The sequence below is a fragment of the Lasiosphaeria miniovina genome (assembly GCF_030549165.1).
Source record: "Lasiosphaeria miniovina strain SMH2392-1A chromosome Unknown B0T26scaffold_2, whole genome shotgun sequence".
Lineage (NCBI taxonomy): Eukaryota > Fungi > Ascomycota > Sordariomycetes > Sordariales > Lasiosphaeriaceae > Lasiosphaeria > Lasiosphaeria miniovina.
In genome coordinates, this window is record NW_026848221.1 from 1,800,996 (window position 1) to 1,825,250 (window position 24,255).

At 55.2% G+C, this 24,255-nt stretch overlaps 10 protein-coding genes across 10 annotated transcripts; 5 read left to right on the top strand and 5 right to left on the bottom strand.

Moving 5' to 3' along the window:
• The first annotated feature begins 60 nt into the window (after nt 1–60).
• B0T26DRAFT_693636 (SNF2 family N-terminal domain-containing protein) lies at nt 61–4,030 on the top strand. The gene is made up of 4 exons (XM_060441207.1): nt 61–480; nt 527–3,248; nt 3,310–3,327; nt 3,416–4,030. Exons 1-4 carry the CDS (start codon nt 435–437, stop codon nt 3,624–3,626), a joined length of 2,997 nt encoding a protein of 998 aa, XP_060300091.1. The 5' UTR covers nt 61–434; the 3' UTR covers nt 3,627–4,030.
• Nucleotides 4,031–4,774: 744 nt separating this feature from the next.
• On the top strand, nt 4,775–7,433 carry B0T26DRAFT_671930 (uncharacterized protein; the record flags this gene model as incomplete). Its single annotated transcript, XM_060439395.1, has 3 exons — nt 4,775–4,936; nt 5,050–7,102; nt 7,174–7,433. 3 exons carry the CDS (start codon nt 4,775–4,777, stop codon nt 7,431–7,433), a joined length of 2,475 nt encoding a protein of 824 aa, XP_060300092.1.
• A 901-nt stretch (nt 7,434–8,334) lies between these two features.
• Nucleotides 8,335–9,980, top strand: B0T26DRAFT_124532 (uncharacterized protein). Its single transcript, XM_060433340.1, has 3 exons — nt 8,335–8,758; nt 8,820–9,166; nt 9,219–9,980. Exons 1-3 carry the CDS (start codon nt 8,427–8,429, stop codon nt 9,782–9,784), a joined length of 1,245 nt encoding a protein of 414 aa, XP_060300093.1. The 5' UTR covers nt 8,335–8,426; the 3' UTR covers nt 9,785–9,980.
• Nucleotides 9,981–11,466: 1,486 nt separating this feature from the next.
• Nucleotides 11,467–12,946, top strand: B0T26DRAFT_693646 (uncharacterized protein). Its single transcript, XM_060441208.1, has 2 exons — nt 11,467–11,747; nt 11,864–12,946. The coding sequence occupies exons 1-2, from the start codon at nt 11,624–11,626 to the stop codon at nt 12,934–12,936; spliced, it is 1,197 nt and encodes a 398-aa protein (XP_060300094.1). The 5' UTR covers nt 11,467–11,623; the 3' UTR covers nt 12,937–12,946.
• A 111-nt stretch (nt 12,947–13,057) lies between these two features.
• On the bottom strand, nt 13,058–13,713 carry B0T26DRAFT_868585 (uncharacterized protein). The gene is made up of 2 exons (XM_060447869.1): nt 13,433–13,713; nt 13,058–13,338 (listed from the first exon to the last, which is right to left on the bottom strand). Exons 1-2 carry the CDS (start codon nt 13,476–13,478, stop codon nt 13,223–13,225), a joined length of 162 nt encoding a protein of 53 aa, XP_060300095.1. The 5' UTR covers nt 13,479–13,713; the 3' UTR covers nt 13,058–13,222.
• Nucleotides 13,714–13,810: 97 nt separating this feature from the next.
• B0T26DRAFT_596711 (uncharacterized protein) lies at nt 13,811–14,167 on the bottom strand (the record flags this gene model as incomplete). The annotated part of the gene is made up of 1 exon (XM_060435624.1): nt 13,811–14,167. A coding segment is annotated over one exon (357 nt), but the record flags the coding sequence as incomplete, so codon positions are not given.
• Nucleotides 14,168–14,557: 390 nt separating this feature from the next.
• Nucleotides 14,558–14,743, bottom strand: B0T26DRAFT_600156 (uncharacterized protein; the record flags this gene model as incomplete). The annotated part of the gene is made up of 1 exon (XM_060435711.1): nt 14,558–14,743. A coding segment is annotated over one exon (186 nt), but the record flags the coding sequence as incomplete, so codon positions are not given.
• A 2,351-nt stretch (nt 14,744–17,094) lies between these two features.
• On the bottom strand, nt 17,095–20,797 carry B0T26DRAFT_124649 (uncharacterized protein). The gene is made up of 7 exons (XM_060433341.1): nt 20,643–20,797; nt 20,433–20,574; nt 19,956–20,369; nt 18,835–19,886; nt 18,464–18,711; nt 18,337–18,396; nt 17,095–18,279 (listed from the first exon to the last, which is right to left on the bottom strand). The coding sequence occupies exons 1-7, from the start codon at nt 20,716–20,718 to the stop codon at nt 17,335–17,337; spliced, it is 2,937 nt and encodes a 978-aa protein (XP_060300098.1). The 5' UTR covers nt 20,719–20,797; the 3' UTR covers nt 17,095–17,334.
• Nucleotides 20,798–21,170: 373 nt separating this feature from the next.
• B0T26DRAFT_124655 (uncharacterized protein) lies at nt 21,171–22,065 on the bottom strand. The gene is made up of 2 exons (XM_060433342.1): nt 21,448–22,065; nt 21,171–21,392 (listed from the first exon to the last, which is right to left on the bottom strand). Exons 1-2 carry the CDS (start codon nt 21,846–21,848, stop codon nt 21,275–21,277), a joined length of 519 nt encoding a protein of 172 aa, XP_060300099.1. The 5' UTR covers nt 21,849–22,065; the 3' UTR covers nt 21,171–21,274.
• Nucleotides 22,066–23,387: 1,322 nt separating this feature from the next.
• Nucleotides 23,388–24,022, top strand: B0T26DRAFT_693662 (uncharacterized protein). The gene has a single exon (XM_060441209.1). The coding sequence runs from the start codon at nt 23,526–23,528 to the stop codon at nt 23,985–23,987; it is 462 nt and encodes a 153-aa protein (XP_060300100.1). The 5' UTR covers nt 23,388–23,525; the 3' UTR covers nt 23,988–24,022.
• Nucleotides 24,023–24,255: the final 233 nt, after the last annotated feature.

Consider the following 24,255-nt stretch of genomic DNA (forward strand, 5'->3'; position numbering starts at 1 on the left):
TGCCTGACCAGGGGGTGCTAGGCAATTAATCAGCGAAAAAAGTTACCCACTCAAAGTCATGTGCCCTCGCGTTTAGCTGAACGCGCCTTCCTCCCCTCCCGTCCAGGGATAAGTTTCTTAGGAAGGTGGCGACTTGTCATTTAGGCCTACTGGCTCTTTCTCTCAGCTTCGTCTCGTCGTGCTTCGTCTTTCACCCCCCCTGCGGAGTGTTCCGAATTATCTTAAAACAAGCCCAAACAACTGGAGATTCTGGTAGTTATTGCCCAATCGTGGGACAGTCGCAAGCACCTACCTAAGCCAGGCCTTGTCAGGGATGCTTCTTTCTTAGTCTTTGTCACTCGGCAGCATTTATCATTTTCCCCATGCCCAATTTCTCCCACAACCTTCCTCATCCAATTTCCCTTTAGCTTTGCAACAATTCTCGAGGCGAAAAAATGGCTCGGACCAGAAGTTCGGGTGTGTCCGTCGGTGAAAATATTGGTTAGTATTCTACGTCATCGTCTTGTAGGCGCTTCTGACAATTCAGATGTCAAAGATAAAGCGGCTCCGCCGACGGAGGCTGTGAAGCGACCACACGGTCGGCCCAGCAAGGCGCCGATTGACAGCCCCGGGTCGTCTTCTACGCCAACGCCCACAACGGACCTATCGGGGAGTGAATATACGACGCCCCTCACTAGCAATGTGGCTACTCCTGCTCCGATAGACGCCCTACAGCAGCCTCCCTCGACGGGACGACTCAATAGGATTGAGGTACGGTTGCCTATCGTTAAGGCGTCCGCTAGGAGCCATGGAGCGCTTCGCCAGAGTATCTACTCTATGAGCTCTAAGCGTAAGAGGGTGGAAATTGATGACAGCGAGGATGACGATTCGGATTGTTCGCCTGATGCGAAGCTCGCGCGGAAACTTCAAGACGAAGAAGATAAAGAGATGCAAGCCAAGGAAACCATCAGCTCCCGTCAGACTGGATCAGGACTTCGTCGTAGCTTGCGAGGCCTTGCTTCGTCACCCGCTGTGACCCCATTTACAGTCGACGAGGAAAAAAAAGGAGAAGTATCTCTTGCGGTGCAGCCAGCTACTCGGTCCCGGGTTGGCTTGTCGAAATCTTTAAAAACTAAGGCTTTACCGATCACAACTCCGGGAAAAAAGCGGACAATCATTGCGGATTCCGATGAGGATGGCGATGTAGCTCTCTCTGAGTCACTCGAAGAGTCTGATAGCGACGATTCTCTCCAGCCACTGAGCAGACGGCGCAAGCGTCCACTCCGGCAGTCTGCTGTCAAAGCAAGACCTTTACTCGCCAACAACGAAAAAAGTACAAAAGCACAAGGCGCCGAGACCCTCTCGGAAGACGATAGTGATGTTGATCTCGCTTTCTCTGATTCTGATGATTCTGATGCACCATCTGTCGCCGAGGATGGCTCGGGCGGCAGTGGATCTGATGTCGATGCCGGAAGCGAGCTCGACGCTCATGCTGAAGCTCTTCGTACGGCCACGTCAAACAGGCGGGCGTTTAGAGGCTACCGCAGCAAGAAACGCGTTCAAAAGGATCGCGACCGTCTTGAGGGATTCCATCCAGAGCTTAAGACGATGTGGAAGGACCTTCAAGACATGCCCGTTCTCAAAGCCGGCAAAGCAGAGCAGCCGAAATCCATCTCGCGTCAGCTCAAGCCCTTCCAACTTGAGGGGCTCGCATGGATGAAGGAGATGGAGAAAATCGAGTGGAAAGGCGGCTTGCTGGGTGATGAGATGGGCCTTGGAAAGACGATCCAAGCGGTGTCCCTCATCATGTCCGATTGGCCTGCGAAGAAGCCTTCTCTGGTGCTCGTCCCCCCTGTTGCTTTGATGCAATGGCAGACTGAGATCGACTCCTACACTGATGGGACCCTCAAAACACTTGTCTGCCACGGGACGAATGCGAAATCAAAGAACCTCACCATGAAAGACGTCAAAAAATACGACGTCATTATCATGTCGTACAACAGCCTCGAGTCGATGTACCGTAAGCAGGAGAAAGGCTTCAAGCGCAAGGACGGCCTCTTCAAGGAGAAATCTGTTATCCACCAGACAGTATTTCACCGCGTCATCCTAGATGAGGCACACAGCATAAAGACTCGATCAACAATGACGGCCAAGGCATGCTTCGCTCTCCAGGTTGAGTACCGTTGGTGCCTCACTGGGACGCCGCTGCAGAACCGCATTGGCGAGTTCTTTTCGTTGATTCGGTTTTTGAACATCCGCCCATTTTCGTGCTATCTCTGCAAACAGTGCTCCTGCTCTATGCTCGAGTGGACAATGGATGAGGATAACAAGTGCAAAGGTTGTCACCATAGCGGAATGCAGCACGTTTCGGTCTTCAACCAAGAACTTCTCAATCCCATCCAGAAGTATGGAAATACGGGCAAGGGCAGGATTGCATTCCAGAACCTTCGTATCATGACGGACCGCATCATGCTGCGGAGACTGAAGAAAGATCACATGGACTCCATGGAGCTCCCCGTCAAGGAGATTAACGTCGAGCGGCAATTTTTCGGCGAGGTTGAAAACGATTTTGCAAACAGTATCATGACCAGCGGCCAGCGGAAGTTTGATACGTATGTTGCGAGCGGAGTTCTACTCAACAACTACGCCAACATTTTTGGCCTCATCATGCAAATGCGTCAAGTAGCCGACCATCCAGATCTGATCTTGAAGAAGAATAGCGAGGGCGGCCAGAATGTGCTCGTCTGCAATATCTGCGACGAGCCCGCGGAAGATGCCATTCGATCTAGGTGCAAGCATGACTTCTGCCGCGCCTGTGCAAAGAGTTACCTGAACTCGTCGCCGAATCCCAACTGTCCCCAGTGCCACATTCCCTTGTCAATGGATCTCGAGCAACCCGAGATTGAACAGGACGAGGCTCTGGTAAAGAAGTCGTCCATCATCAACCGAATCAAGATGGAGAACTGGACTTCCTCTTCCAAGATTGAGTTGTTAGTCCATGAGCTCCACCGGCTCCGCTCGGATAACACATCCCACAAGTCGATCATCTTTTCCCAGTTCACAACGATGCTGCAGCTTATTGAGTGGCGGCTCCGCCGTGCCGGTATTACGACGGTGATGCTTGATGGAAGCATGACCCCGGCTCAGCGGCAAGCTTCAATCGAGCATTTCATGAGGAATGTGGATGTTGAGTGCTTTTTGGTTTCTCTCAAGGCAGGGGGTGTCGCCCTCAATCTTACCGAGGCTTCTCGTGTGTTCATTGTTGATCCGTAAGTCTATCTGTCATCTAGCTATCAAGTCGTGGGCCTCGTGCTAACGTGTTCCTTACAGGTGGTGGAATCCTGCAGCGTATGTTTTGGGCGCTTGGGGCTTGTTCTCCACGCTCTCCCCCTTTCCTTTCTGTATTCAGAACATGCTAACTGTTGTTGTCGAACAGTGAGTGGCAGTCTGCGGACCGTTGTCATCGCATTGGCCAAACCCGTCCCTGCTCCATTACTCGGCTGTGTATCGAGGATTCGGTCGAGAGCCGGATGGTTCTTCTTCAAGAGAAGAAGACGAACATGATCAACTCGACCATCAATTCCGACGATGCAGCGATGGACTCTTTGAGCCCCGAAGATCTGCAGTTCCTGTTCCGAGGCACTTAATGGTGTCTAGGTAGACCTATTCAAGGGGAATATAGAGCTGCTATGTTGTTTTCCTTTGTTTCTCGAATTCGAAGTGAAAACTTTCCAATCGAGCATTACGACTTATGTATTTTCTAGCTGCCTGGTACGGTACATGTCAAGTCTGGAACAGGGGTACGAATGAGTGCACATCAATAGGTTGTAGTTGAGCGTCGATGGGATCCGATACTGTAACGAGCGTGTATACGTGGGTTGCTTTTTGCTTGGACTGGACTAGTTTTTTTCGAGCCAATAATGACAATGACTCTTTGTAACATTGAAGAAAGACAGTGGAGATGCAAAAGATCCGTGGTTTCGTTGCTAAGGCTCCTCTAGAAGTTCTTGCTGCTTTGAGAACGAATTGATGAATATATTATTTTAGACCTGCTTCGGCTAGTGTATTGTATATTCTGTCCCTGTTTGGTCGTTTACTACTGTTCGACTGGTCCACTTCTGCGCATTCGAGGTCGTCGATGATGGGCCCGCAGCTTCTGGGCTGCTGCTAATTGACCCCATCCTGCGGGCAGTCAACATGCGTATGCGGGGTTCCCGCAGCTGGGCGCGTGATCAAAATCCATTGGACAGCTTGGAAGATCGTGGAGAATCCCTGTCTGGCAGGAGTAAGGGGATGTCAGTTACAAACGTCAAGCTGCCAACTTCAGGTAGTGGGACAGGAACAACAGGGCGCACCTCTCGGCGGATTGTTGACTCCTGCTAACGTCTTTCCTCTCTTCTGCACTAGCCAGCCTGCCCCTCCGCTTTCGCCGCGGTTGTCCGCAGTTGTACTGTACTCAATTGTCTTAATTACTTTTACCACTGGTGGTCTAGACGGACATTTACGATAACCTCCATAGTCCCTTGGAACTTGCGCTTATTCGGGACCCAACGTCAGCTGTTGCTGTGCGTGCTTGGTGGTTGTGCGAGACGCCGTGCTATGATGAGCTAGGTAGCCGACTGGATCGTTTGATTCTGCGGCACTACTTTACCTGCTCTTTGCTGGCCTTGGATACTAGCAGCTTTCACCCGTTGGAATCCGGTCTCCCAATTCTAGCCCTTGTCGTGTTTTGTTCTCCAACGCTACCTACCTAACGACCTACCTACTGAACGCCGACGCCGTCGCCCGCTCCAAGATGCGATCTTACTTCCTAGCGCTGGCCGCCCTAGCAAGCGCCTCGACCCTTACTCCTCCTGTTCTCCCTCTGATTGTTCGAAATCCGTACCTAAGCACCTGGCTAGGGAATGCCCGCAATGCGCCCTGGGAAGATTGGCCCATGTTCTGGACGGGAGCCCATGTAGGCACCTTTTTTGCTCATTCTCCTGGGAGGTTCTGGCGGCATGGGACAGCCAGTGCTCACATGCATGCGGGCGGTACATACTTGACTAATCTCGCTGCTGTGGTTGACAGGTCGGCTTCTCGGTTATGGCGTCTGTGTCCGGCACTACCAAGGTCGTCTATCCCCTCCTCGGACGGCCCCAGGACTCGCTGGACAAGAGCAGCCCGCTTTACAACATCTCGTACCCAGAGTACCTTGGCGCGACCTTCGACGCTTCGACGACAAACCTTACATACGTGATCCCCGGCTCCTCGGCCGACGAGTCTGTCCGCCTGACGCTTTCGTTCCTGTCGCCCATCACGCCGTCTTCGACCTTGAGACAGTCGATTCCTGCTGCATATCTCACCGTCTTTGCTGAGGGCGGCTTCGATGTCGATGTCTATACCGATGTTAATGGGGAGTGGGTTAGCGGAGATAGGGGGAATGTGATCGAGTGGGAGCTGTCTCAAGCAGCCACCAAGTCGACCACGGCCATCAAGACGTGGAAGGTGTCGCGCAGCATCGAGCAAATCTTGACCGAGTTTTCCGATCGTGCCGAATGGGGAACCCTTCATTTCTCAGCCCCAGATGACGCGGGTCACCAGAGCGGATCGTCTGCCGTCCTTCGCCAGCAGTTTGCCCAGAAGGGATACTTGAAGAACGAGATCGATAACGGCTTCCGCCGTATCATGGAGGAGGAGCCCGTCTTTGCCTTTTCGAAGTCGTTTCAACTGGGCGGAAAGGTCAAGGGCGGATCGCCCAAGAAAGAAGATAGCCTCGGGCTCACGTTTGCTCTCGTCCAAGACCCTGTTGTCCAGTTCGCCGCAGCAAGGGGGCTGACTCTTATGCGGCCTTTGTGGCTGTCATACTTTGACTCGGCCGACGACCTGATCAGCTACCACTATGACGACTTCAAGACGGCATCCTTTCTAGCTAGAAACTACTCCGATACTCTTGCCCTGGACGCTTTCGAGTCTGGCTCTTCGGATTATCGAGACATCGCCGCCCTGTCTGCTCGCCAGGTCCTCGGTGCTACACAGTTTTCTGGGACCCCGGAGGACCCTATACTTTTCCTCAAAGAGATATCTTCAAATGGCAACTTCCAGACAGTGGACGTAATCTTCCCCGCCTTTCCTTTCTTCCTGTACACCAACCCAAGGTGGCTGGCGTACCTACTCGAGCCGCTGCTGGAACACCAGTTGAGCGGCCAGTACCCGAACAATTACAGCATGCACGACCTCGGAGCTCATTTCCCCAACGCCACTGGGCACGGTGATGGCAATGACGAGTACATGCCGGTTGAGGAGTGTGGAAACATGCTCATCATGGGTCTTGCTCTAGCTAATGCCCTGAGGTACAATACTGAACCAGCTTTTGTGTCAGCTGCCTCGGGCTACCATGCGAAGCCCATCGCCGGTGCGACGGACTGGCCGCAGACGGTCGACAAGTATGGAATCGACTTACCGCGGGGCGTAAGAGTGGCAACTGGGCCGAAAGAAGCAGAAAAATGGCTTGAGCATTCCTACGACCTCTGGGAGAAGTGGACAGGCTATCTCGTCCGGGAGTCGCTTATCCCGCACAACCAGTTGTGTACTGATGACTTTGCTGGTTGGCTGGCTAACCAGACAAACCTCGCGCTGAAAGGCATCATTGGTATCAAGGCCATGGCAGAAATCGCCGACATTGCGGGCAAAGACGAGGATGCAAAGCGGTACCGAAACATCTCAGACACTTATATCGAGAAGTGGCAGGAGTATGGCATATCGAGGGACCAAACCCACGCAAAGCTGGCGTATACTTGGTATGGCTCCTGGACGACCATATACAACCTCTATGCGGATTCTCTCCTCTGTTTCCACATCCTAGACAACCAGGCTACTACCCAAGCACGCCAAAAGGGCGCTGGCTGGTTTGGGCAGAAGCCAATTGCAGAAGTGGCAAGCGGAACATTTATACCAGACAAGGTGTACCAGATGCAGAGCGACTGGTACCACGCCGTTCTTCAAAACTACGGACTACCTCTCGATTCCAGGCACTTGTATACCAAGAGCGATTGGGAGTTCTTCGCCGCTGCTGTGACAAGCAAGAAGACGAGGACGGAGATACTCGGTACCATTGCCAAGTGGGTGAACGAGACAGCAACTGGTAAGACTCCGAAGCACAGGCGGTGAACCGAACCGAGGACAGAATGAATTGCTAATCAAGCCTGAACATAGATCGCCCCCTGTCGGATCTCTACGAGACGGAGGGCGACGGAGGGTTTCCCGGCATCTATTTCATGGCAAGGCCTGTAGTTGGCGGCCACTTCGCCTTCTTGGCGCTCGAGCGGGCATGCGGTGGGAAGGCGGTAGAAGCCCTCCGATTCTTGGATAACAAGGCGCCAGCAATGATTAATGTTGGACAGGTGCTGCTCGCAGATATGGCCGAAGGCTTGCTTACACAGGCAGTCTCGGACGGGTGGGATGATGATCTCTGAGTATGAAGGTCTAATCCATCTATGCAAGACACTGTGCACGTCGGAGAAAAAATCGCCGATCGAACAGAGGAACGGTCGTTGTGTCACTGAGAAGATGAATCTTAGTCACTAGTCGTTTTATTGATGTGCACCATAGCATATGTTTTTGAAGTTGATTTTCGCCGGTTGATGCTGTGTTGGCAAGACGTGAATGGGTAGATGACCTTGACCGAGAAAAGATAGGCAGCGAATGCCATCTACCAAAGAGTCTAAATCGGAAAACAAACGGGCGCACCCAAGAGGGTTAGGGTTGAGACTGGAGAGGAGAGAAATGACGCCGCATGCAAGCTTGAGCTTCACTTGTTGGTCTGACAGGAAGGAGCCCTCAGACAGCGGATCATGAATCATTTGCGCTATGTCAATGCAGCCTCACCTTAACTTGGTCACTTCCCGTGCATATTGAAGTGGTTCACTTTTGGAGGCTCCCGATGCTTCGTTTCGTTTCGTTTCGATGCTCGACTCCACATCGGATCCACTTTGTCTTCGCTTCCCACTAGCGCCAAGGAGCTGTCCCGCTTTACTGAAACTGAGCTAGCGCGAAAGCAATTGCGCATGAGCCTGCCCCAAATATGCAATAAAGAGAGGCTGAAGCGAGACTAAAAAAAACGCGGCAAGCACATAACGCAAAACCTCACTGAACACATCGCGCCCCTTCCTACACAACCCCATCCCTCCCCCAAAAAATTCGCCTTCGCCCGTGAACAACATCGACCTGTCCTAAACCCCACTCTTTGATTGTCCTTTTCCATCGGCGAATAACCATTTTCCATCTTCCACTGCAAAGAAGGAAGACATTTTTTTCACTTCGCGCATCGCATTCTACTCTTTCCTTTTCCCTGCCATTCGCGTCCTGGGTTTCTCCTTCACGTGGTTTCGCACCGCCGAGCCTCAAGGACACCAATCCTCCACGCCGCACCAGGTTAATCCGATTCCCAAGTGACTCGCATCATCACGATGGCGACTACCGCGATGGACTACGAGAACGCGAACGGTGATCGCTTCGATGGTGAGTCGCCCCAACGCGGTCGCGCCCAGCCCGCCTCGACCCAGTCCGCCTCGACCCAGCCCGCGCTTCCTTCAAATAATGGCACACGTCACGATAATGATGATCCCATTCCGCTCTCGCCTTCGGCACTGGAGTCGCCGTCAATCGCCCCGCACAGAGTACTGACGACTACCGCAGAAGATGCCCCTCGTTACGACCGCGACCGTAGTGCGTCGCCGCGCCGCGACGATGGACACGAGTCGTCGCGTCGCCGCTCCATGTCTCCCAACGGCAATGACCGGTACGTTTCTCACTCTGCCATCACTTCTCGATTGACGACTAAACGCTAATTACAGATACAGCGCGCCCTCCAAGAATGACGGCGGCTCTAAGGATGACGACGGAGCCATCAACCCTGGATCTAACCTTTTCGTCACGGGCATCCATCCCCGCCTCGAAGAGGCTGAAGTTACCCGTCTCTTTGAGAAGTATGGTGAGGTGGAGAAGTGCCAGATCATGAAGGACCCCCACACTGGAGAGTCTCGTGGCTTTGGCTTCGTGAAGATGGTGACCTCAGATATGGCCGATGCCGCAAAGGATGGCCTCCAGGGTGAGGTTATTGAGGGCCGCACCCTCAGCATCGAGAAGGCGCGCCGGGCCCGCCCTCGTACTCCCACTCCGGGCAAGTACTTCGGCCCCCCCAAGCGCGGTAAGTGTCTCCTGGCTCCCCTGCTGAGCTGCCCAATTACTAACTTGGTCAGAAGAGCCCGGTCGCGGAGGCCGTTTCGACGATCGTCGCCGTGGCGGATTCGGCGGCGGCGGTTACGGCGGTAGGGATGACTCGTACCGCGGCAGCTACCGTGGCGGCCGTGACGATCGCGGCTACGACCGTGGCCTTGACCACGGTGGCAGCGACCGCGGCTACGACCGCAACTATCGCGACGATAGAGGATATAACCGCGGATACCAGCGTGAGGATCGTGGCTATGACCGCCGTGACCGTGATGACAGCTATGGCGGTGGCGGACGCATTGACCGCTACGCTGGCGCCGGTGGAAGCACCGGTGGCCGTGAGGATCGTGGCGAGCGCTATGGTGGTGGAGGCCGCGGTGGCGCTGATGATCGCCGTGCCCCTGGCTACGATCGTGAGCGTGGTGACTACCGTGGCAGCGACCGTGATGCTCGCCCGCCGCGTGACGCTGCTCCCAGCGCGGGCGGCTACGGAGATTCGGCGCCGCGTGGAGAGGCCCGCGAACCCTATGGTACTGCCCACCTTACCCATCGACGGCGATACATGAAGCTAACATTTCCAGCAGGCGCCCGCTAGAGCTGGACAGAGGGGGCGCAACTTACCACACGTAAAGGCCGTCAGAGTCGATGTGGCCACTGGTCGCCGGAGAACTGACTAAGTTGCAGCTCGGTTTTTCTTTGAGTCTCTTCTTCGCTTTGGCATGGAACAAAATTCGGATATCCTAAAATGCGCTCGGCTGGAGTTTCGGCAGACATTGGGAGGGTATTAGGGCCCTGGTCCGGCGCGTCACCTGCACCCAAAGTCACCTAGATGTTAGCCATTGGGGTTGCGACACTCGACATTTTATGGCATGGGCGACTGGGTTCAGTCACGGCATTAGTCGACATAATTCTCTAGGCCCCCATCTCTCCCTCCTTCTCACCGGCTTGGATCAGAACACGGAGTGGATGGAAGCCGCGCTTGTACGATTATATTTTCTTTCGCCTATTTGACGGCAAACGGCAATACCGTGACGACTTTGCGCAGGCCTTTTTCGACGGGGGATTTCGTACGTAGGCGGCAAGCATGATACGCAGCACATCAACCTCAGCATTAATCGTGAATACGCCAATGCCGCGAAGTGCTGGCATCATTATTAAGGTGCACCCAATGAAGGCCAGCTCGTCGACTCGTAAATGCCTTCCAACATCGCCATGATTCGCCATTTGCAGCCTGCGACTTGATCGTGCGTGACCCTCCACGGTAGCCGCCTTGGTCCGCTGGCACAGATATTCCGTCTACGACCCGTGATCCTGTTATCCTTGGTCCGACCTGATCAGCTGGCACAGACAAGGTAACCCTCCTTATCCAATTGGGCGCATATCTGACTTGCACTCCTCAGGTCGGTCAGTTTCGCTCTCCAGAAATATTACAGCTCCCAGTTTAGTTGGATCGCATCGGGCCGTGTTCAGTCGCTTACGTTGGCCGAATTTCGGGTGTTTGCGCATTGCGTCAGTTGGCAAGCGGCTTGCTAGTGCGGCAGTGCCTTGTTACACGGAGATAACACAGCACTCGAGAACATGGTAGTAACACGAGAAAACAGATTGGAGGAAAACGGTGACTTTCATCATGTTGCAACTGGCGATGCGGATTGATTACCGCCCCTGCTTGTGGCAGAGCAGCCCCCGATGGTGTTGCGACTGCTTCGGGTCTCGACAGGACAAGGCTTCCGTCTTCTCACTTTCATTTTTCCTAGGTTCTCTTGCATTTTAATTCGCCTCTGGGTTCGTTGATCTGATCTCAGCTTTCTCTTTCTTCGTGTTTATCGTGATTGCCCCTAATCTCGTGGCGCCATTCTCGGTGCTTTGTCATGCCTTTTCATCTAGGGGTTGCCACCTGACCACGGGGGAGTTCAGCTTTTCTTGTGAGAGTATGGTGACCGAGTGGTCGCTTGGTCTGATATCAAGTTTCTCGACGTTTCTTTGTAATGGCCCGCCGTATCTCAATCTTTTGAGGACATGTGTCTCGAGAAAGGCTCGTCTCGTAGACAACCGAATTTCCAGAGTGCCATTCTCTTCGGTTCTTGCTCATAGCTGCCGACTGGGGCCTAACACTGAAATGGAGGCGCCCAAGTTTTCAGCGCTAATTACACCTGAAAACACAAAGGCCCGCGGTATCATGACTAACGTTCCTTTGACAAGGCAACACAGCTGTCCTTCCGGATGCGTGTCGGCTCGTCAAGAAGGATACGAAACTGTCTAGTAATTTGTGCAGAATAGAATTAATACAGATGTTCTTTCTCTCCGTCTAACAATTGACAATCGTGTTCTGCTCCGAAGCAGCTTGATCTCTCTATTGTTGTTATTGTAAGCCATCGCAAGACTGCAGTTTACAGTGTTGTTGGGAAATGCTGCATACTGTACGGTGTTTGGGAGTATGGTAGACCGTGCTTCGAGCAAACGCCGGCCCCGCGACGCATATGAGACTGCAAGAGCAGAGACTGCTGCCGCGGCGCAGCGGCTCCGAAGAATGGAGGCACAGTTTGAAAGTTTGAGTGAGCGTTCGTACACACATATTCAACTACTGAGCTCCGACGCCCCAGTCTGCATGCACTAGGAAGCGAACGAACAGAGACCTGGGCAGGTGAATAATGGCTGATGTTTCTTGTGTCTGCAGCACCTAACGTTGTGCCTATCTCGGCGCACCTAGGCCGCCCCGGCGGCTCCCGGCAGAGACGCCGGGCCCGGCCCTTACGCAGCGAAGAGTCTCGCCACGGCGGCGAGATAATACAGTTCAGGAGTCTTGGATGGCGTGGCAGCCGTTGTGTAGCAGGTGAGGAAGCTTTGGACCAGGTCTCGCCGCGGCAGAGGCGGAAGGGGTCGCTGGGCCGCCGCGGGCTTGAATCGGCTCTCGGCCAGTTGCTTTCACTTCCCCTAGGCGCCGACCTCCGCCGTGGCGAGTACCCCGGGGATGTAGTGACGATGCCGTGGGCGGAATCTTCTCCCCCAGCACCTCCTCGCCCTCCCCATCCGGTACGGCGGCCTGGGTTTCTAGCTGCGGAAGGTGGTGAATGGCGGCGGATGAAACAAGCCGGGGGCCGTGCTGGTGGCGGTGATGGGGTGGACATACAAGTTGGCGTAGGCACTTCTGGTGACGACGACGACAACGGCGAAGACAACAGCGGTGGGCACCGCGACAAAAGCTTCTACCACCGCGGCAAAGACACGGCGCCCTCGAGCTTCGCCAAGAGCATACGAATAATCAGCGGACGACAGAGCTCCGCTGCTTCCGCTCCCGCTCCCACTCCTACCTCTCCTCCTCCCACGGCGCCCCAACCCGAGCCGAGACTTTCCTTCTCTTCCCCCACCCCGTCATCTACTTCCTCCAACCCCAACCCCGAAACAGCAGCAGCCAACACCCTGACCCAGCACGCTCTCGACAGCCTCGTGACGCGCGAGCGGGCGCTCACGCGCGCCGAAGCGAACATGATCTACATGAGATTGGCGGGGCAGCCGGCGGGGCAGAGACACGTTTTGGGTTACTATCGTAGTGGTAGGGCCGTGTCGCGCAAGAGGACGAGTACGAGCTCCGTCCCACTTCCCGAGGCCGTTGTGGCGGGGCGGTTCAGGGCGACGCCGGCGGGGGCGATGGTGGGCCGGCTGTTTGCGTCGGGGGACATTGCGGCTGAGGATTTGGCGTGGATGGTGCGGCGTTGGGGGATGGTTAAGGGGGGGCGGTTAAGGTTGTGATGGCGATGAGGGAGGGGATGAAGATGAGGGGAGGGGGGTGTTGAAGGGCGTAGGGGGTGTTGAAAGGGGTGGGGGGGTATCATGTATACACTATTGTGGAGTCGCTTCTTGATACAGTCGATAAACAGACAAACAAATATGTACACGCTGTCTATATCTCTGCTGCCTGTGTCTGTGTTTGCCGTGCCCTTATACCCGCTGAGACACTACGGAGGTAGAGGTAGTGTGTAAAAAGAGAGATCATGACGTTTATAGATATACGTCAAGACCTACCTGTCTAGTCTGTCTAGACATTCATTCCCCAAAACCACATCATGGTAACGAGGAATATTAGTATGTTATTATTAGCCATCAATGTTTTGATATCCCCTCGATCCCGAACAGAATCGCCTCTAGAAACGCCTACATATATATATAGTTAGACCCAAACGCCCAAACAAAAAATGCAACAAAATCCCGCTCACTAGTCTCATCAAAAGCGAAATGTGCACCCTACCTCGTGGTTTTCCTCCCATCATGTCATAACATACCCAACATCCCATACTATTCACCCCCGAAAGCTAACCTATCATCTCATTATATCCCCCCTAAACCCCTAGAAATCCGTACCCGCATGACCCATTTTATCCATTACCATCCTGCAGTCCTTTCCTCCCAAATTGGATCATGTGTGTTTGACAAAAGCTCGCTCGTTCAAGTCAGGCAGCCAGTTAGTCAGTCGACCTTTGCTGTCTCGTCAAGCACTCCCTTCTCTTGCACCCTCATATCCGCCTCCTCCTACCACAGTAGCATGTGCTCTCGGCGGAGAAGGTGGCCGTGACGCCGTACCGGCAGCAGACTCTATATTTTTCAACCCCACGGAATTCTCCTTTTCCTGCTCCCTCCTTTCTTGCTCGTGGTGGTGACGACACTGCTGCTGCTCTGTCTGGCCGAGCAGCTGGCGGACGCGGTCGATACGGTCCATGGCGCCTTCGAGGCGGTCGAGGCGGCGCTTCTTGTCGGCGTCGCGCTTCTCGAGCGTCTCGACGCGCTTCTCGAGCACGGCGCGCGCGCGCCGCTCCGTGGCAACCATCTCGTTGGCCTGCTCGAACAGGCTCACGCTCAGCTCCTCCACCTCGCGGCTCGTCTCGCTCAGCCGGCCCTCGGCTTCGACCCGCAGCGCCTGCTCGCGCGTTAGCGCCTCCAGCAGGTCGTCGGTGCTTGGCGCTGGTGAGAGCGGTACTGCAGGGCTGAGGGGCGCTCCGCTGCTGGTGCTAGTGTTGGTGTTAGTGCTGGCGCTGTTGCTGTGACCGCTCGGGTTGTAGTGGTACCACGGCCCGCCGAGGCCGCTGCTGCTGGTGGTGGTGTTGCTGCTGCTGGCGCCGCCGGGACTGGCGGGCCACGCGCGGGAGGCGGCGGGCGGGTGCGGTAGCGGCTTGACGGGCTTGCGCGGCGACAGCAGGGCTGTGATGCGCGTGGCGGCGCTTGACGTCAGGAACGACGACCGCACTGGCGACGGGCTGCTGCCGCCCATGAAGGACGAGTAGTAGGACGAGTACGGCGCCGAGGGCGGCGTGGCGGGCAGGGCGGTAGGTGGCGGGTTTGAGGAGGACGAGTACGACGACGACGACGACAACTGGGTCCGCAGCTTGGCCAGCTCGTCTTCGTAGTCGGCCCAGCGGTCGACAGCGGCCGACGCCTTTTGGTTGAGCAGGCGCACCTGGGCTTCGAGGTCCGAGATATGCTTCTGGGCGACGAGGAGGGCGGCCTGCGTCTCATCGACGGGCTGCGCCAGCACGCGCAGGTCGCACCCGCATTGCGGACAGCTCGGCGTCAGCGCTATCGTCGCTGTCGTGGATGCTGTCGCTGTGGCTGTCGCTGTCACCGCCGACACCGCGTCCGCGGGCGGCACGACGAGCGTCATTATTGCTGTTGCTGTGTTCTTGTTGCCACCTTGGTCCGTATCCCCATTCCCCCACGGGCGCCGGATACCAAAGATGCGATTCGATGTAATGCAATCCGGTGGCTTTGGCGTCTCGTGGAATCGCTACAGCCCGGATCCGTGTTGCTGGCCACCTGTGTGTGCCTCAGTTGGCTCGCGAACACCAACACTCGACGGCCAACAGTCGATGCGGATTTGGGTCGGTCGGGGAAGGCGGTTGTTTATTGTTTTCCTTTGTTTGTCATTCAAAAAAACGAAATAACGTTCAAGAGACACCCTAACGAACAAGTGGACGGCGATGGGGGTGTATGTTAATGGGACGACAAAGTTGGTTGTTCAGCCCCCCCGAAGCGCCCTTGTTCTGTCCCTCCCCTGTGAAGGAGGCGAGTCAGCTGTGAAAACGAGGGGCTGGCTGGGCTGGCGGCGTTCTTGGCACCGATTTGTCGCCTGCGGTGACGTCTATTAGGGGGCGTGGGCTGCGCCCCCCGCTACGCTATGCATGCATGCATGCCATGGAGATCGGCGGCAGGTACCGAGAATAGGGCGACCCAGGCACACATTCCGATCCGCCTTATTAGGTATCTTTAGCGTGCATGAATGCAGAGAGAGACGGGAGCCGCTGTTCTTCATGCGAGGAATCGCAGGATTGCAAATCGCGGAAACAGATCTGCCATTGTTGCTCGGTACAAAGTGCGAATGCATAACGCTTGGTGCTGCAAACACACGCGTGCGGAAACCGAGCAATTGATGGATTAATTGCTGATCGGCAGGCACTATCCAGACCCGCGTGCTCTGTAAGTGCCTGATCGCGCCTTCGGGTTTGGGGTGTTATTCCCCACACGCATCTAGACAGATCCAAACAAACGTTAATTAGCCTCCTCCGTAAAAGGACACGCCGAATCTGGTCAGTTGGCTCCAAATTTGAATTTCATCAGACTTACACTCACCTTCCAGTCTACTCCTCAACCAAATCAACCACACACATAGTTAGGTATACATGACTGGCGCGACCCAAAAACGGCCACCGCAAGAAGCTCGTTGGCGAAGCGAAAAACGTAGCCGGCATCGATAACGTTTTTGGCCTCGCCAACCAGCTTTTCACCGGTGGCCTTTTCTAGGGCGTCTTGTAAGGCAAGGTAATTGTTGTCGTTCTGGAAGGTGTTTTGTTGACCCTTTGGTTCAATTGCAGCATTCTTGTTCTATTTGTACGTGTACCCGGGCCAGCCGGCAGATTGAGTCGAGTTTGACAATACCTTACGGCACGGCCTGAGTCTTCTCGGAATACGCGTGTGTCATCGGGTGGTTGTGCCGAACCTTGACGCCTCCGGGCCGTTCAAAGTTCGCGTGTGTGGAGCGGAGCGGCCGGCATGTAATGTGACCCGAGAACCTTTCGTATTGGACTTGTACTTTGTATGTAATGCTTCCGCCGGGTGGTGGCCTATTGTTCATTCGTTCTACAGTCCAACCCCTGAATGTTCATTAGCGGGGTGCTTTGCCAGATTTGAAAGGCCTCAACACTTTACAGCTCGCACTAAGGGTTTTTCGTGAAGAGAGGTAAAAGCTATTAGAACCCCCAATTTTAGAATCCTAGAGGCCCATCTCTTCTCAAAAAATACCTACTTTTGGGTTCTCCTGGCTGGTTTGTTTGCTGAGCTACAGCATTTATTCTGCCCAAGTACCACGCCAACGAATATTCAGGGGTTGGATTGTACAACTATCTTTACGTGTATAGCGGTCACCCTTGTCGCTCAGTGTAAGTTTTCCCCTTCACTCTCCAGCGTCGGATTAGTGATCGCTAACTTTCTGCAGTCCTCCGCCACTGGGACCATTGGCTTTGGCTTTTCTTGCCAACTTTCGACAAGATGTGCTAGATAAGAAAGAGACGTCGCTGGTGACCAATGCCTTGGGCCGGCAGCTTGAGAACTCTTTCCGACAGCTGGACAAGTTATATTGTCAAGTACGGTTGGGACTGCCTGGAAAAGTTTGTCCCCAACCATGTTGCCAGCGATGTCGGACTACTCGGCACTTCCGGGCTCATAACCGTCATACTATTTTCCAGGGCAAAGGAATCGATCCTTGCAGTTGTGCAAGGCTATAGGGGTATATACTGCGCGACACTATCTCATTTGCATACCCAGAAGCAAGGTGAAACAGTAGACATACACATACACATACACATCCACTACCAACCAGTATTGTTATTGTCGGCGATACGTGATAACATATTCCGTAACCTCTGTCTACCACTATACAACCTTGAGTCACTTCAGACATCACATCAGGCATCATCACCATCATCGCCCTCCTCGCCCTCTTCAACATCCTCAAGGTCCTCAACACCACCAACATCAACATCAATATCCCCACCGTCCTCACCGTCCTCACCGTCCTCACCGTCAACATCATCACCGTCCCCAAATACATCGTCATCCGCATCCTCATCGTCCTCATCATCATCCTCATCGCTATCGAGGTCCTTATTCTTGGTCCCATTGCGAGACTGGGCTGGCGTGGGCTTGCCCTTGGCCGTCTTCTGCTGCTGCTTTACTCTGGCCGTGTCGCTGGCACCGCGCCCATAAGCCTGCGGGCGGGGGGTTGCCGCATCGGCCGCCAGCAGGCCTTCCTTGACCGCCTTGTCGTCTCCCTTTCCGCACTCGATCACTACAGGGGAGAAAGTTGGTCAGCTGGCTGACTTGCTTTCCTTCTGGGTAGACATGTAGTACTATGTACGTGCAAACAAAAAGGGGTTTGGAGGGGGAAAATGACCGAAAATACTCACGATAGTCTTCAAACTTGTACACAATCTTTGAAACGTCGTTGAAGTGCTTCTTCAGCAAGTCGATCTTCTTCCAGCGGGGGTTCTTGTGCTTCATAGCCATTTCTTCGGTTAAGTTGTTCTTGCGCAGGTTCTCCAGGCGGGCGTGCGACGCGAGCGCGATGGCGCTCTGAAAGGCATTACGAATCTGCCTCCCATTCCACGTCGGCACCTCCTTCTTCTCCATGCGCTCGTAGTGGCGCTGGGCCCACTCCAGCAGCTCGTCGCGGTCGTACTCGATCTTGACCCGGATGTGCGGCTCGCTGTTGTCCTTGTCGATGCCGTTGAGGATGTTGCTCCAGATCTCGATGGTGCCCTTGATGTTGATCTTCTCGTAGCGTAGCGCCACATGGATGCGCGACTTGAAGGCCGGGTCTATAGACCCCACGCGGTTCGACGTCAGGAACAGGAGGCCCGAGTAGTACTCGAGCGTGCGCAGGAACACGGACACAATCCCGTTCCGGTCCAGGTCGTTGTGGTGCCGCTCGGCGAGGTACACGTCGGCCTCGTCAAGGAGGAGTACGCAGTTCCAGCGGTGCGCGAGCTTGAAGTGGCCCTCGAGCGCTTCTTGGATCGCCTTGGGCTCCGAGCCAAGATCTCCGCACGTCTAGACGGGGTGGGTCAGTGTCTGTTGTCGTCACGCAAAATCTACATAGACACTTACAATGGGATATAGAGGGCGCGGAGGGCTAGTGTAGGCTGCGATTGTCTCGGCCGTGCTTGTCTGCGACAATAGTAGTGGTTAGCGCCAGTCCAGGGAAGGATTCCGAGGCAAGCTTGGGTGAACCCGCCTTGCCAACACCAGGTGGTCCATAGAGGAACACGATTCTACCCCGTCCCTTTCCACGCACGATGTCGATGGCGGAACCCGACCGAGAAAGATTCCCCTTTTTACCCACTGTCGTGGTCGTGGAATGATCGCTGACCAGTGCCTTTAGAAGCCGCTTGTTCTCAGATTCAATGACGAGGTTCTTCCAACCCTCCTTAATCTTCTCCGGGGTGACAGTGATCTTTTCAAAGTCGCCAACGTTGACAAAGTCTTAATGGTACAGTGTTCTGTTAGCCAGCTTCGAAACAGGTGTCAAAGAATAAAACAAGAAGAAAAAGAAAGACTGGGTGTATGAAACATAAAAAAGGCAGGAAGAGGCAGTCGAAAACCTACGCCATTTCTTGGTCCGCAACGTGTACACCAGCAAGTGGCCCGGCAGCAGAAGACGCTCCGGCGCCGACTTGAGCGTATTGTTGATGTTGCGCTCCAGCACCAGCTTGGGCATCTTGTCGCGGACCATCTCGGCGCGCTTGATGTCGACCTGCTCGTCGAGATAGACACAGTTACTGCAGCTCGTGCACGTTTCCGAGGCGCAGCCGGGCTCGTACGTCTCGTCGGACGCGCAGTCGGGCGGGGTGACGGCGCTAAAGTTGCACGTCTCCTGTTTCCAGTCGGCTGGGATCTCCTCATAGCCGCTCTTGAAGTCGACAAAGACCTCCTCGTTGTCGATGTGCTCCATCTCGAAGCGCGCCGTGAGGCCCTCGCACCGCCCGTGGCCATAGCGGTTGCCGATGAAGTCGCTCGCGCGGTCTTCTAGGTCCTTGATCTCCTTGTCGGTTGCGAAGGCCTTGGGGTAGTAGTCTAGGTCGGTGATCTTCTTCTTGCCGACGAAGGGCTTGATGGAGAGAAGCTCCTCGCACGTGTCGATCTTTTTGCCGTCGTAGTCGAGCGAGAAGCACTGCAGCTGCAGGTTGTTGCGCTCACGCTGGCCCTTGTACTTGGAGGGCTCAGGGCGGCCGCCCTTCATGTTGAAGCGACCTTTGGTGACGGTGAAGACTTGGTATGCCTGCTGCTCGCCTTTGCCTGAAGGGCGGCGGCCGAGGATGATATCGCCTGGGTTGAAGAGGTGCCACAGGTCGTCAAACGAAATGGACTCGATCTCGTTGCTCTTGATGCGCTCTCGGAGTCGAGGGATATCACTGAGATACTTGGCCATGAAATCCACAAGGCACTTGAGGTGCTTGGCGTCTTGGCGATCGTTTTTCTTGTCGGCCTCTCGTGTTGCTTCCTCCTCGCTGAGCGGTCTCGGCTTAGGAGTCTCGTCCTTTGGTGGGTCGACATTCCACTGGTGACCGTACTTCTCGGCGAACTCGTCTTGGAGCTGCTTCGCTTTGGCTTCAATCTCGGTCCAGTACGCCGCGAAGATCTTGAAAGGCGGCACGATACTGCGCACTCATCAGCCGTCATGTACGTTCAATACAAGCCTATGGGCCCTCTCGCCACCCCTTACTTACACGCACGGTGCGTCGTTCATTGTTGTATCTGTGATTGTCTTGAGAAGCTCGAGGATCCTCTTCGAGTTGATAGACACTCGAGAAGGCAGGTACTCTGGGGTCTGCGATCCCTCTTTCCAGGCACCTAGATTGTTGACGGCGGAGGTGGGCACATCGTAAAAGGCCGTAATGGCGTACTTTTTCAGGTCCTCTGTTGTGTTGACGACATCTGAAGTGAGTTTCATTGGGTCGAAGAGCGCCAGGCGGACGTCGACCAGCATCCCGAACGAGGGTTGGGACTCGTCATCATCCTCAGTCGTCTTTTCAGCTTCTTCTTCCTTTGCTTCGTCTTCGTCTTCTTTGGCTTCATCTTCCTTAGCTTCCTCGTCCTTCACCTCTTCCTTCACTTCCTCTTCCTTCGCATCCTTTTCATCCCTAGGCGAGTGACACGTTAGCGCGCGATCAATACATCACAAGAGTGTGATCTGGAGTAAGTACTTAGTCGTCTTCAACTCTCCGATGCTCTTCTCCAGCTCCTCAATTCGGCGCAACAGCTCGATGAGTTTCTCATAGCCCGCATTCTCCTTCTTCTCATTCTCATTCTCCACGCTCTCCTTCGCATTCTCGTTGGCGTCTACTTCTTGATGGACGTTAGCTCGTCGAAGAGCAAGAGTGCCCAACAGGGGCGCGCGCTGTTGATTTACCTACCTGTGACAGCGATCTGCGGCGTTCCCTTAGGGTTCAGCATCACCGCTGCCTCCCCGTTCACTGTCTCAGCGGCCATGACGGTACTATGATGAGGGCTGGGGGAAAGCTTAGAGATCAGTATCAGAATGTCGGCTTGAGCTAGCGCAGTCTTTGGTTGGATTCTCTACCACGGTGGGCAGTCATGTAGTGTGGCGACGAAGAAAGCTCGAGTATTTAGCAAGTCTGAATGACAGGCTCAACATGGGGACCACGGCACTCTCTGGCTGGTGGCTCGCACCCCTTGGGCCGTCTGGAGTCGAGTGCACACACGATGTTCTAGAGCCTTGTCCCCACCCCCCATTCTCCTGGACCACACCACGCCGCTGCTTCCGACAAACCTGCACAATGGAAAAAAAAGCACATCATTTTCAGCACTGCGAAGCATAGATATAGGGCGCTATTGGTTTCTATTCGTCAGCAACCGAAGTCGTGGGGGCCTTTGAGGCCCTCGCCCGCATGAACAAGGCTCTACGGCATCGAGACGCCGGCGGAAGTCTGTCTGGTGGTTACAATGTGGCTACCGAAGCTGAAACCTCCCGCACCCCCAGTACGCCCTGATTCGTCAGGATGGGAGTGGGCTCTGGACCAAGACGTCACTCAGCGAACTGAGTGTGTGCCAAGGCCCTTTTAAATACGCGTATTGAATATTTAGTTGTACTTGGGGGCGGCCAGCTCCTGTCATTTCCGGGAGCAGCGGCAGATAATAATTCCCTGGTATCAGGTATCAGAGCATTATCTGGATTCGGTATACTACCAGGGCACGAACTCCGAGGTCTCATTCTCGCTGTCGCTGATCACCAGCAACAGCAGCAGCAGCAGCAGCAGCAGCAGCAGCAGCAGCAGCGGCGGCGGCGGCGGCTTCGAGTGCTGCCATCTGGACATATCGCACCCGAAACGACCAACTTTGAGAATACCGTGTATCTGCGACCCCACAGCTCTCATGGCGGACACGCAGGATGCAAAGAAGGCCAAGAAGGCAAAGAAGGCAAAGGAGGGCGGCTCGTCCTTTTTCAACATGAAACTGATGAAACTAGATATTCCTCTGCTCAGCAAGAATAAGACGAAGAAGCTCAGTCTAGAGGAGAAACAAGCTGCCCAGTTTCTCGCAACCCAGCGAGGCCAGATAAACGCAGCTGTAGACTGCGGTCCTGACTCTGGTGTTGGCATCGCAGTCGACAAAGACGAGGCAATTCTCCAAGTAGAGGTTGTTGGGATCGAAGAGGGCGACAAGGAGGCCGGTGAGGAATCCGATACTCCACCGGGGAAGCTGTAAGTTATGACCGACCCCTTTGGCTAAATACGGTCACCTTTGGAAGAAAATTTACTAACCCGTTGTGGGCGCCTAGAAACCTCAAGGAGCTGTACGAGGGATGCTTCGAAGCCAAAAAGTCGTACGAGCTCGCGGTCGCCGACTTCATCTCCCAGGAGAGCAAGAAGGGCGATGCCGCGGCGCCAGCGGCCCCCGAGCCCGACGAAACGGCCAAGGAGGCGACGTTTGAGCAGCTCGAAGAGGACATCGAGCAGGTCGAGAAAGACATCAAGGCCGCCGTCAAGAACCTCAAGGGCCTCAAAGGCAAGCGCAAGGAGCATCAAGAAGGTCAGATGGCGGTGGCACGGGGGCTGCGACGAGCCTTCCACAAGTTCAGCGAGAACGCGCGCGACATCAAGTCGTACGTGTCGCTGGTGCCCAAGTCGGCCGGCTTCGGGGCGGGCGGGCTGATCTGCGGGGGGATGAACATCATACTGAAGGCGGCGGAGCGGTACGTGGTCATGGACGAGCACCTGGAGAGCGGGCTACGAGGGATCAAGGAGGCCATGGTGCATAAGGCATACGAGAACAAGAGACACGAGCCGGATCGCCAGATGCACCGGCTGATATCGGAGCTGTTTGCCATCATCTTTGCGGTGCTGGAGTCGCTGCTGAGGTGGGTCCACAACCAGGGGACCGGTAAGGCCCTCTTGGGAGCGATGCTCCATCCCGAGACGTACGGCCAAGATCTGGCAAAACTCATCGCTCAACTGAAGTGCAAGACAGGAACGCTGGAGAAGCACGGTATTAACCTCGAGATGAGGGAAACGAAGAAATTGATGCACTCCATCAAGGGAACGGTGGAGAAGTCAGACGAGGGCATACAACAGTTAGTCAGGGGGGGCAAACTGCAATCAAAGAAGCTGGAGGACATTCGCCTCGGCCAGGAGAAGAACGCTGCCCAGGTTGGAGCCGTGGGCGAGGCTGTGGGACAGGAAGGCGCCGCGACAAGGGCCCAAATCAGGGACCTCGAATACAAATTGGATCAGATGGCGAAGTCGCTGTCCGAGGCGAGAGTGGTGCATAACATCTTTATGCTGATTTCTCAAGACCCGCCACAGACACGCGTCAAAGGCCAGGACCGCGGCGGCGGCGTAGGCGTACCATTGACGGCAAGGGCAGCCGCACAACGCGCAACAAAACGCATTACGCAAAGGCAAGCACCGGCCGCCGAGCCGAGGATTGAGGCGGCAGACGTGCTCGCGGCAGTGGGATTTGACGCGGAGCTCACTCGGGTCGACGGACGCAGCATTTTGCGGGCGGCGCGGCTCTCAGCACGAGACGACCAGCTCGTGGCGGAGATGACGGGCCACGTGCGGCTGCAGGCGTTCGTCGAGGTGCCGTCCAGCGCGGTGCTCTTCATCGAAGGCGGGCCGAACCGGCAACACGAGGCGCGCGGGGCCATCAGCGTTGTGGCGGCGCACGTCGCGGCGGCGCTCGCGCGAGGGCGCTCGGCTAACTCATCGTCGGTCTACGCACTGACGCACTTCTGCAGCGAGCACCGCAGCCGGCACGACGAGCTCGGCGGCACGGCCATGGCGCTGGTAGTGACGCTCCTGCTGCAGCTGGTAGACCAGCACCGCGACTTTGACACGGCGCTACTCCGCGAGTGCCGCGACGCAGTGATGAACGCGCCGCAAGAACCAACCGAGGACGACGTGCGCGCCTGTTGCGACGTGCTACAGCGATGCGTGCAGGCCCTGCCCAGGGAGGCGACACTGTTCTGCATCGTCGAGGGCATCGCCTTCTTCGAGGGGCCGAAGAAGCGGACAGCGCAGACGCGTGTCGTGCTTCAACGGCTGCTGGAACTGGCGAGTGATGAGGGGCAAGAGGGGCGCGCGCGCATCAAATGCCTGTTCACGACGCCGGCGAGAAGCCCCGAGTTTGTCGGCCTCTTCAAACCCTATGATGTGTGGACAGCCGACTCTGTCAACTCGTCGGGCTTTGTTCCGAGTCTTCGGAGGAATAGTAGTTGGATGATGGGAAGGCGGCGATGACAGTTGTTAAACACTATTCAAGTTTTAGAAGTGGCTACCTTGGTGTAAAGTGGTAGATACTGTCACGTGACCGATCTGGCTGAGATAATCCTTGAATGACTTCCCTTAACGACTTCTTCCCTCCACCTACCCCACTGTACTCTGTAGCTACCTGCCTGAACCCCTAACCCCCCAAAGGAGACCATAGGTAACAAAAGGGCATCACGATGTCGCATATAAGCACGTGGCAGGATCAACTCCACAACCCTTTCCACACAGGCTCGGGCTC

What these genes read in the sequence shown, in the direction of transcription:
- B0T26DRAFT_124655 (XM_060433342.1), bottom strand. Translation starts at nt 21,848, where the DNA reads ATGCCAACACCAGAGTCAGGACCGCAGTCTACAGCTGCGTTTATCTGG. An exon ending in AGCGAGAATGAGACCTCGGA is followed by an intron (nt 21,393 to 21,447) that starts GTTCGTGCCCTG and finishes ACCTGATACCAG; the next exon opens with GGAATTATTATCTGCCGCTG.
- B0T26DRAFT_693662 (XM_060441209.1), top strand. Translation starts at nt 23,526, where the DNA reads ATGGCGCTGGTAGTGACGCTCCTGCTGCAGCTGGTAGACCAGCACCGC.
- B0T26DRAFT_124532 (XM_060433340.1), top strand. Translation starts at nt 8,427, where the DNA reads ATGGCGACTACCGCGATGGACTACGAGAACGCGAACGGTGATCGCTTC. An exon ending in TCTCCCAACGGCAATGACCG is followed by an intron (nt 8,759 to 8,819) that starts GTACGTTTCTCA and finishes TTACAGATACAG; the next exon opens with CGCGCCCTCCAAGAATGACG. An exon ending in CTTCGGCCCCCCCAAGCGCG is followed by an intron (nt 9,167 to 9,218) that starts GTAAGTGTCTCC and finishes TAACTTGGTCAG; the next exon opens with AAGAGCCCGGTCGCGGAGGC.
- B0T26DRAFT_693636 (XM_060441207.1), top strand. Translation starts at nt 435, where the DNA reads ATGGCTCGGACCAGAAGTTCGGGTGTGTCCGTCGGTGAAAATATTG. An exon ending in GTCCGTCGGTGAAAATATTG is followed by an intron (nt 481 to 526) that starts GTTAGTATTCTA and finishes CTGACAATTCAG; the next exon opens with ATGTCAAAGATAAAGCGGCT.
- B0T26DRAFT_124649 (XM_060433341.1), bottom strand. Translation starts at nt 20,718, where the DNA reads ATGGCCGCTGAGACAGTGAACGGGGAGGCAGCGGTGATGCTGAACCCT. An exon ending in ATGAACGACGCACCGTGCGT is followed by an intron (nt 19,887 to 19,955) that starts GTAAGTAAGGGG and finishes ATGAGTGCGCAG; the next exon opens with TATCGTGCCGCCTTTCAAGA. An exon ending in CGCGCCCTCTATATCCCATT is followed by an intron (nt 18,280 to 18,336) that starts GTAAGTGTCTAT and finishes CACCCCGTCTAG; the next exon opens with ACGTGCGGAGATCTTGGCTC.
- B0T26DRAFT_868585 (XM_060447869.1), bottom strand. Translation starts at nt 13,478, where the DNA reads ATGGGATGTTGGGTATGTTATGACATGATGGGAGGAAAACCACGAG. An exon ending in GATGGGAGGAAAACCACGAG is followed by an intron (nt 13,339 to 13,432) that starts GTAGGGTGCACA and finishes ATATATATGTAG; the next exon opens with GCGTTTCTAGAGGCGATTCT.
- B0T26DRAFT_693646 (XM_060441208.1), top strand. Translation starts at nt 11,624, where the DNA reads ATGGTAGACCGTGCTTCGAGCAAACGCCGGCCCCGCGACGCATATGAG. An exon ending in GTTTGAAAGTTTGAGTGAGC is followed by an intron (nt 11,748 to 11,863) that starts GTTCGTACACAC and finishes TTGTGTCTGCAG; the next exon opens with CACCTAACGTTGTGCCTATC.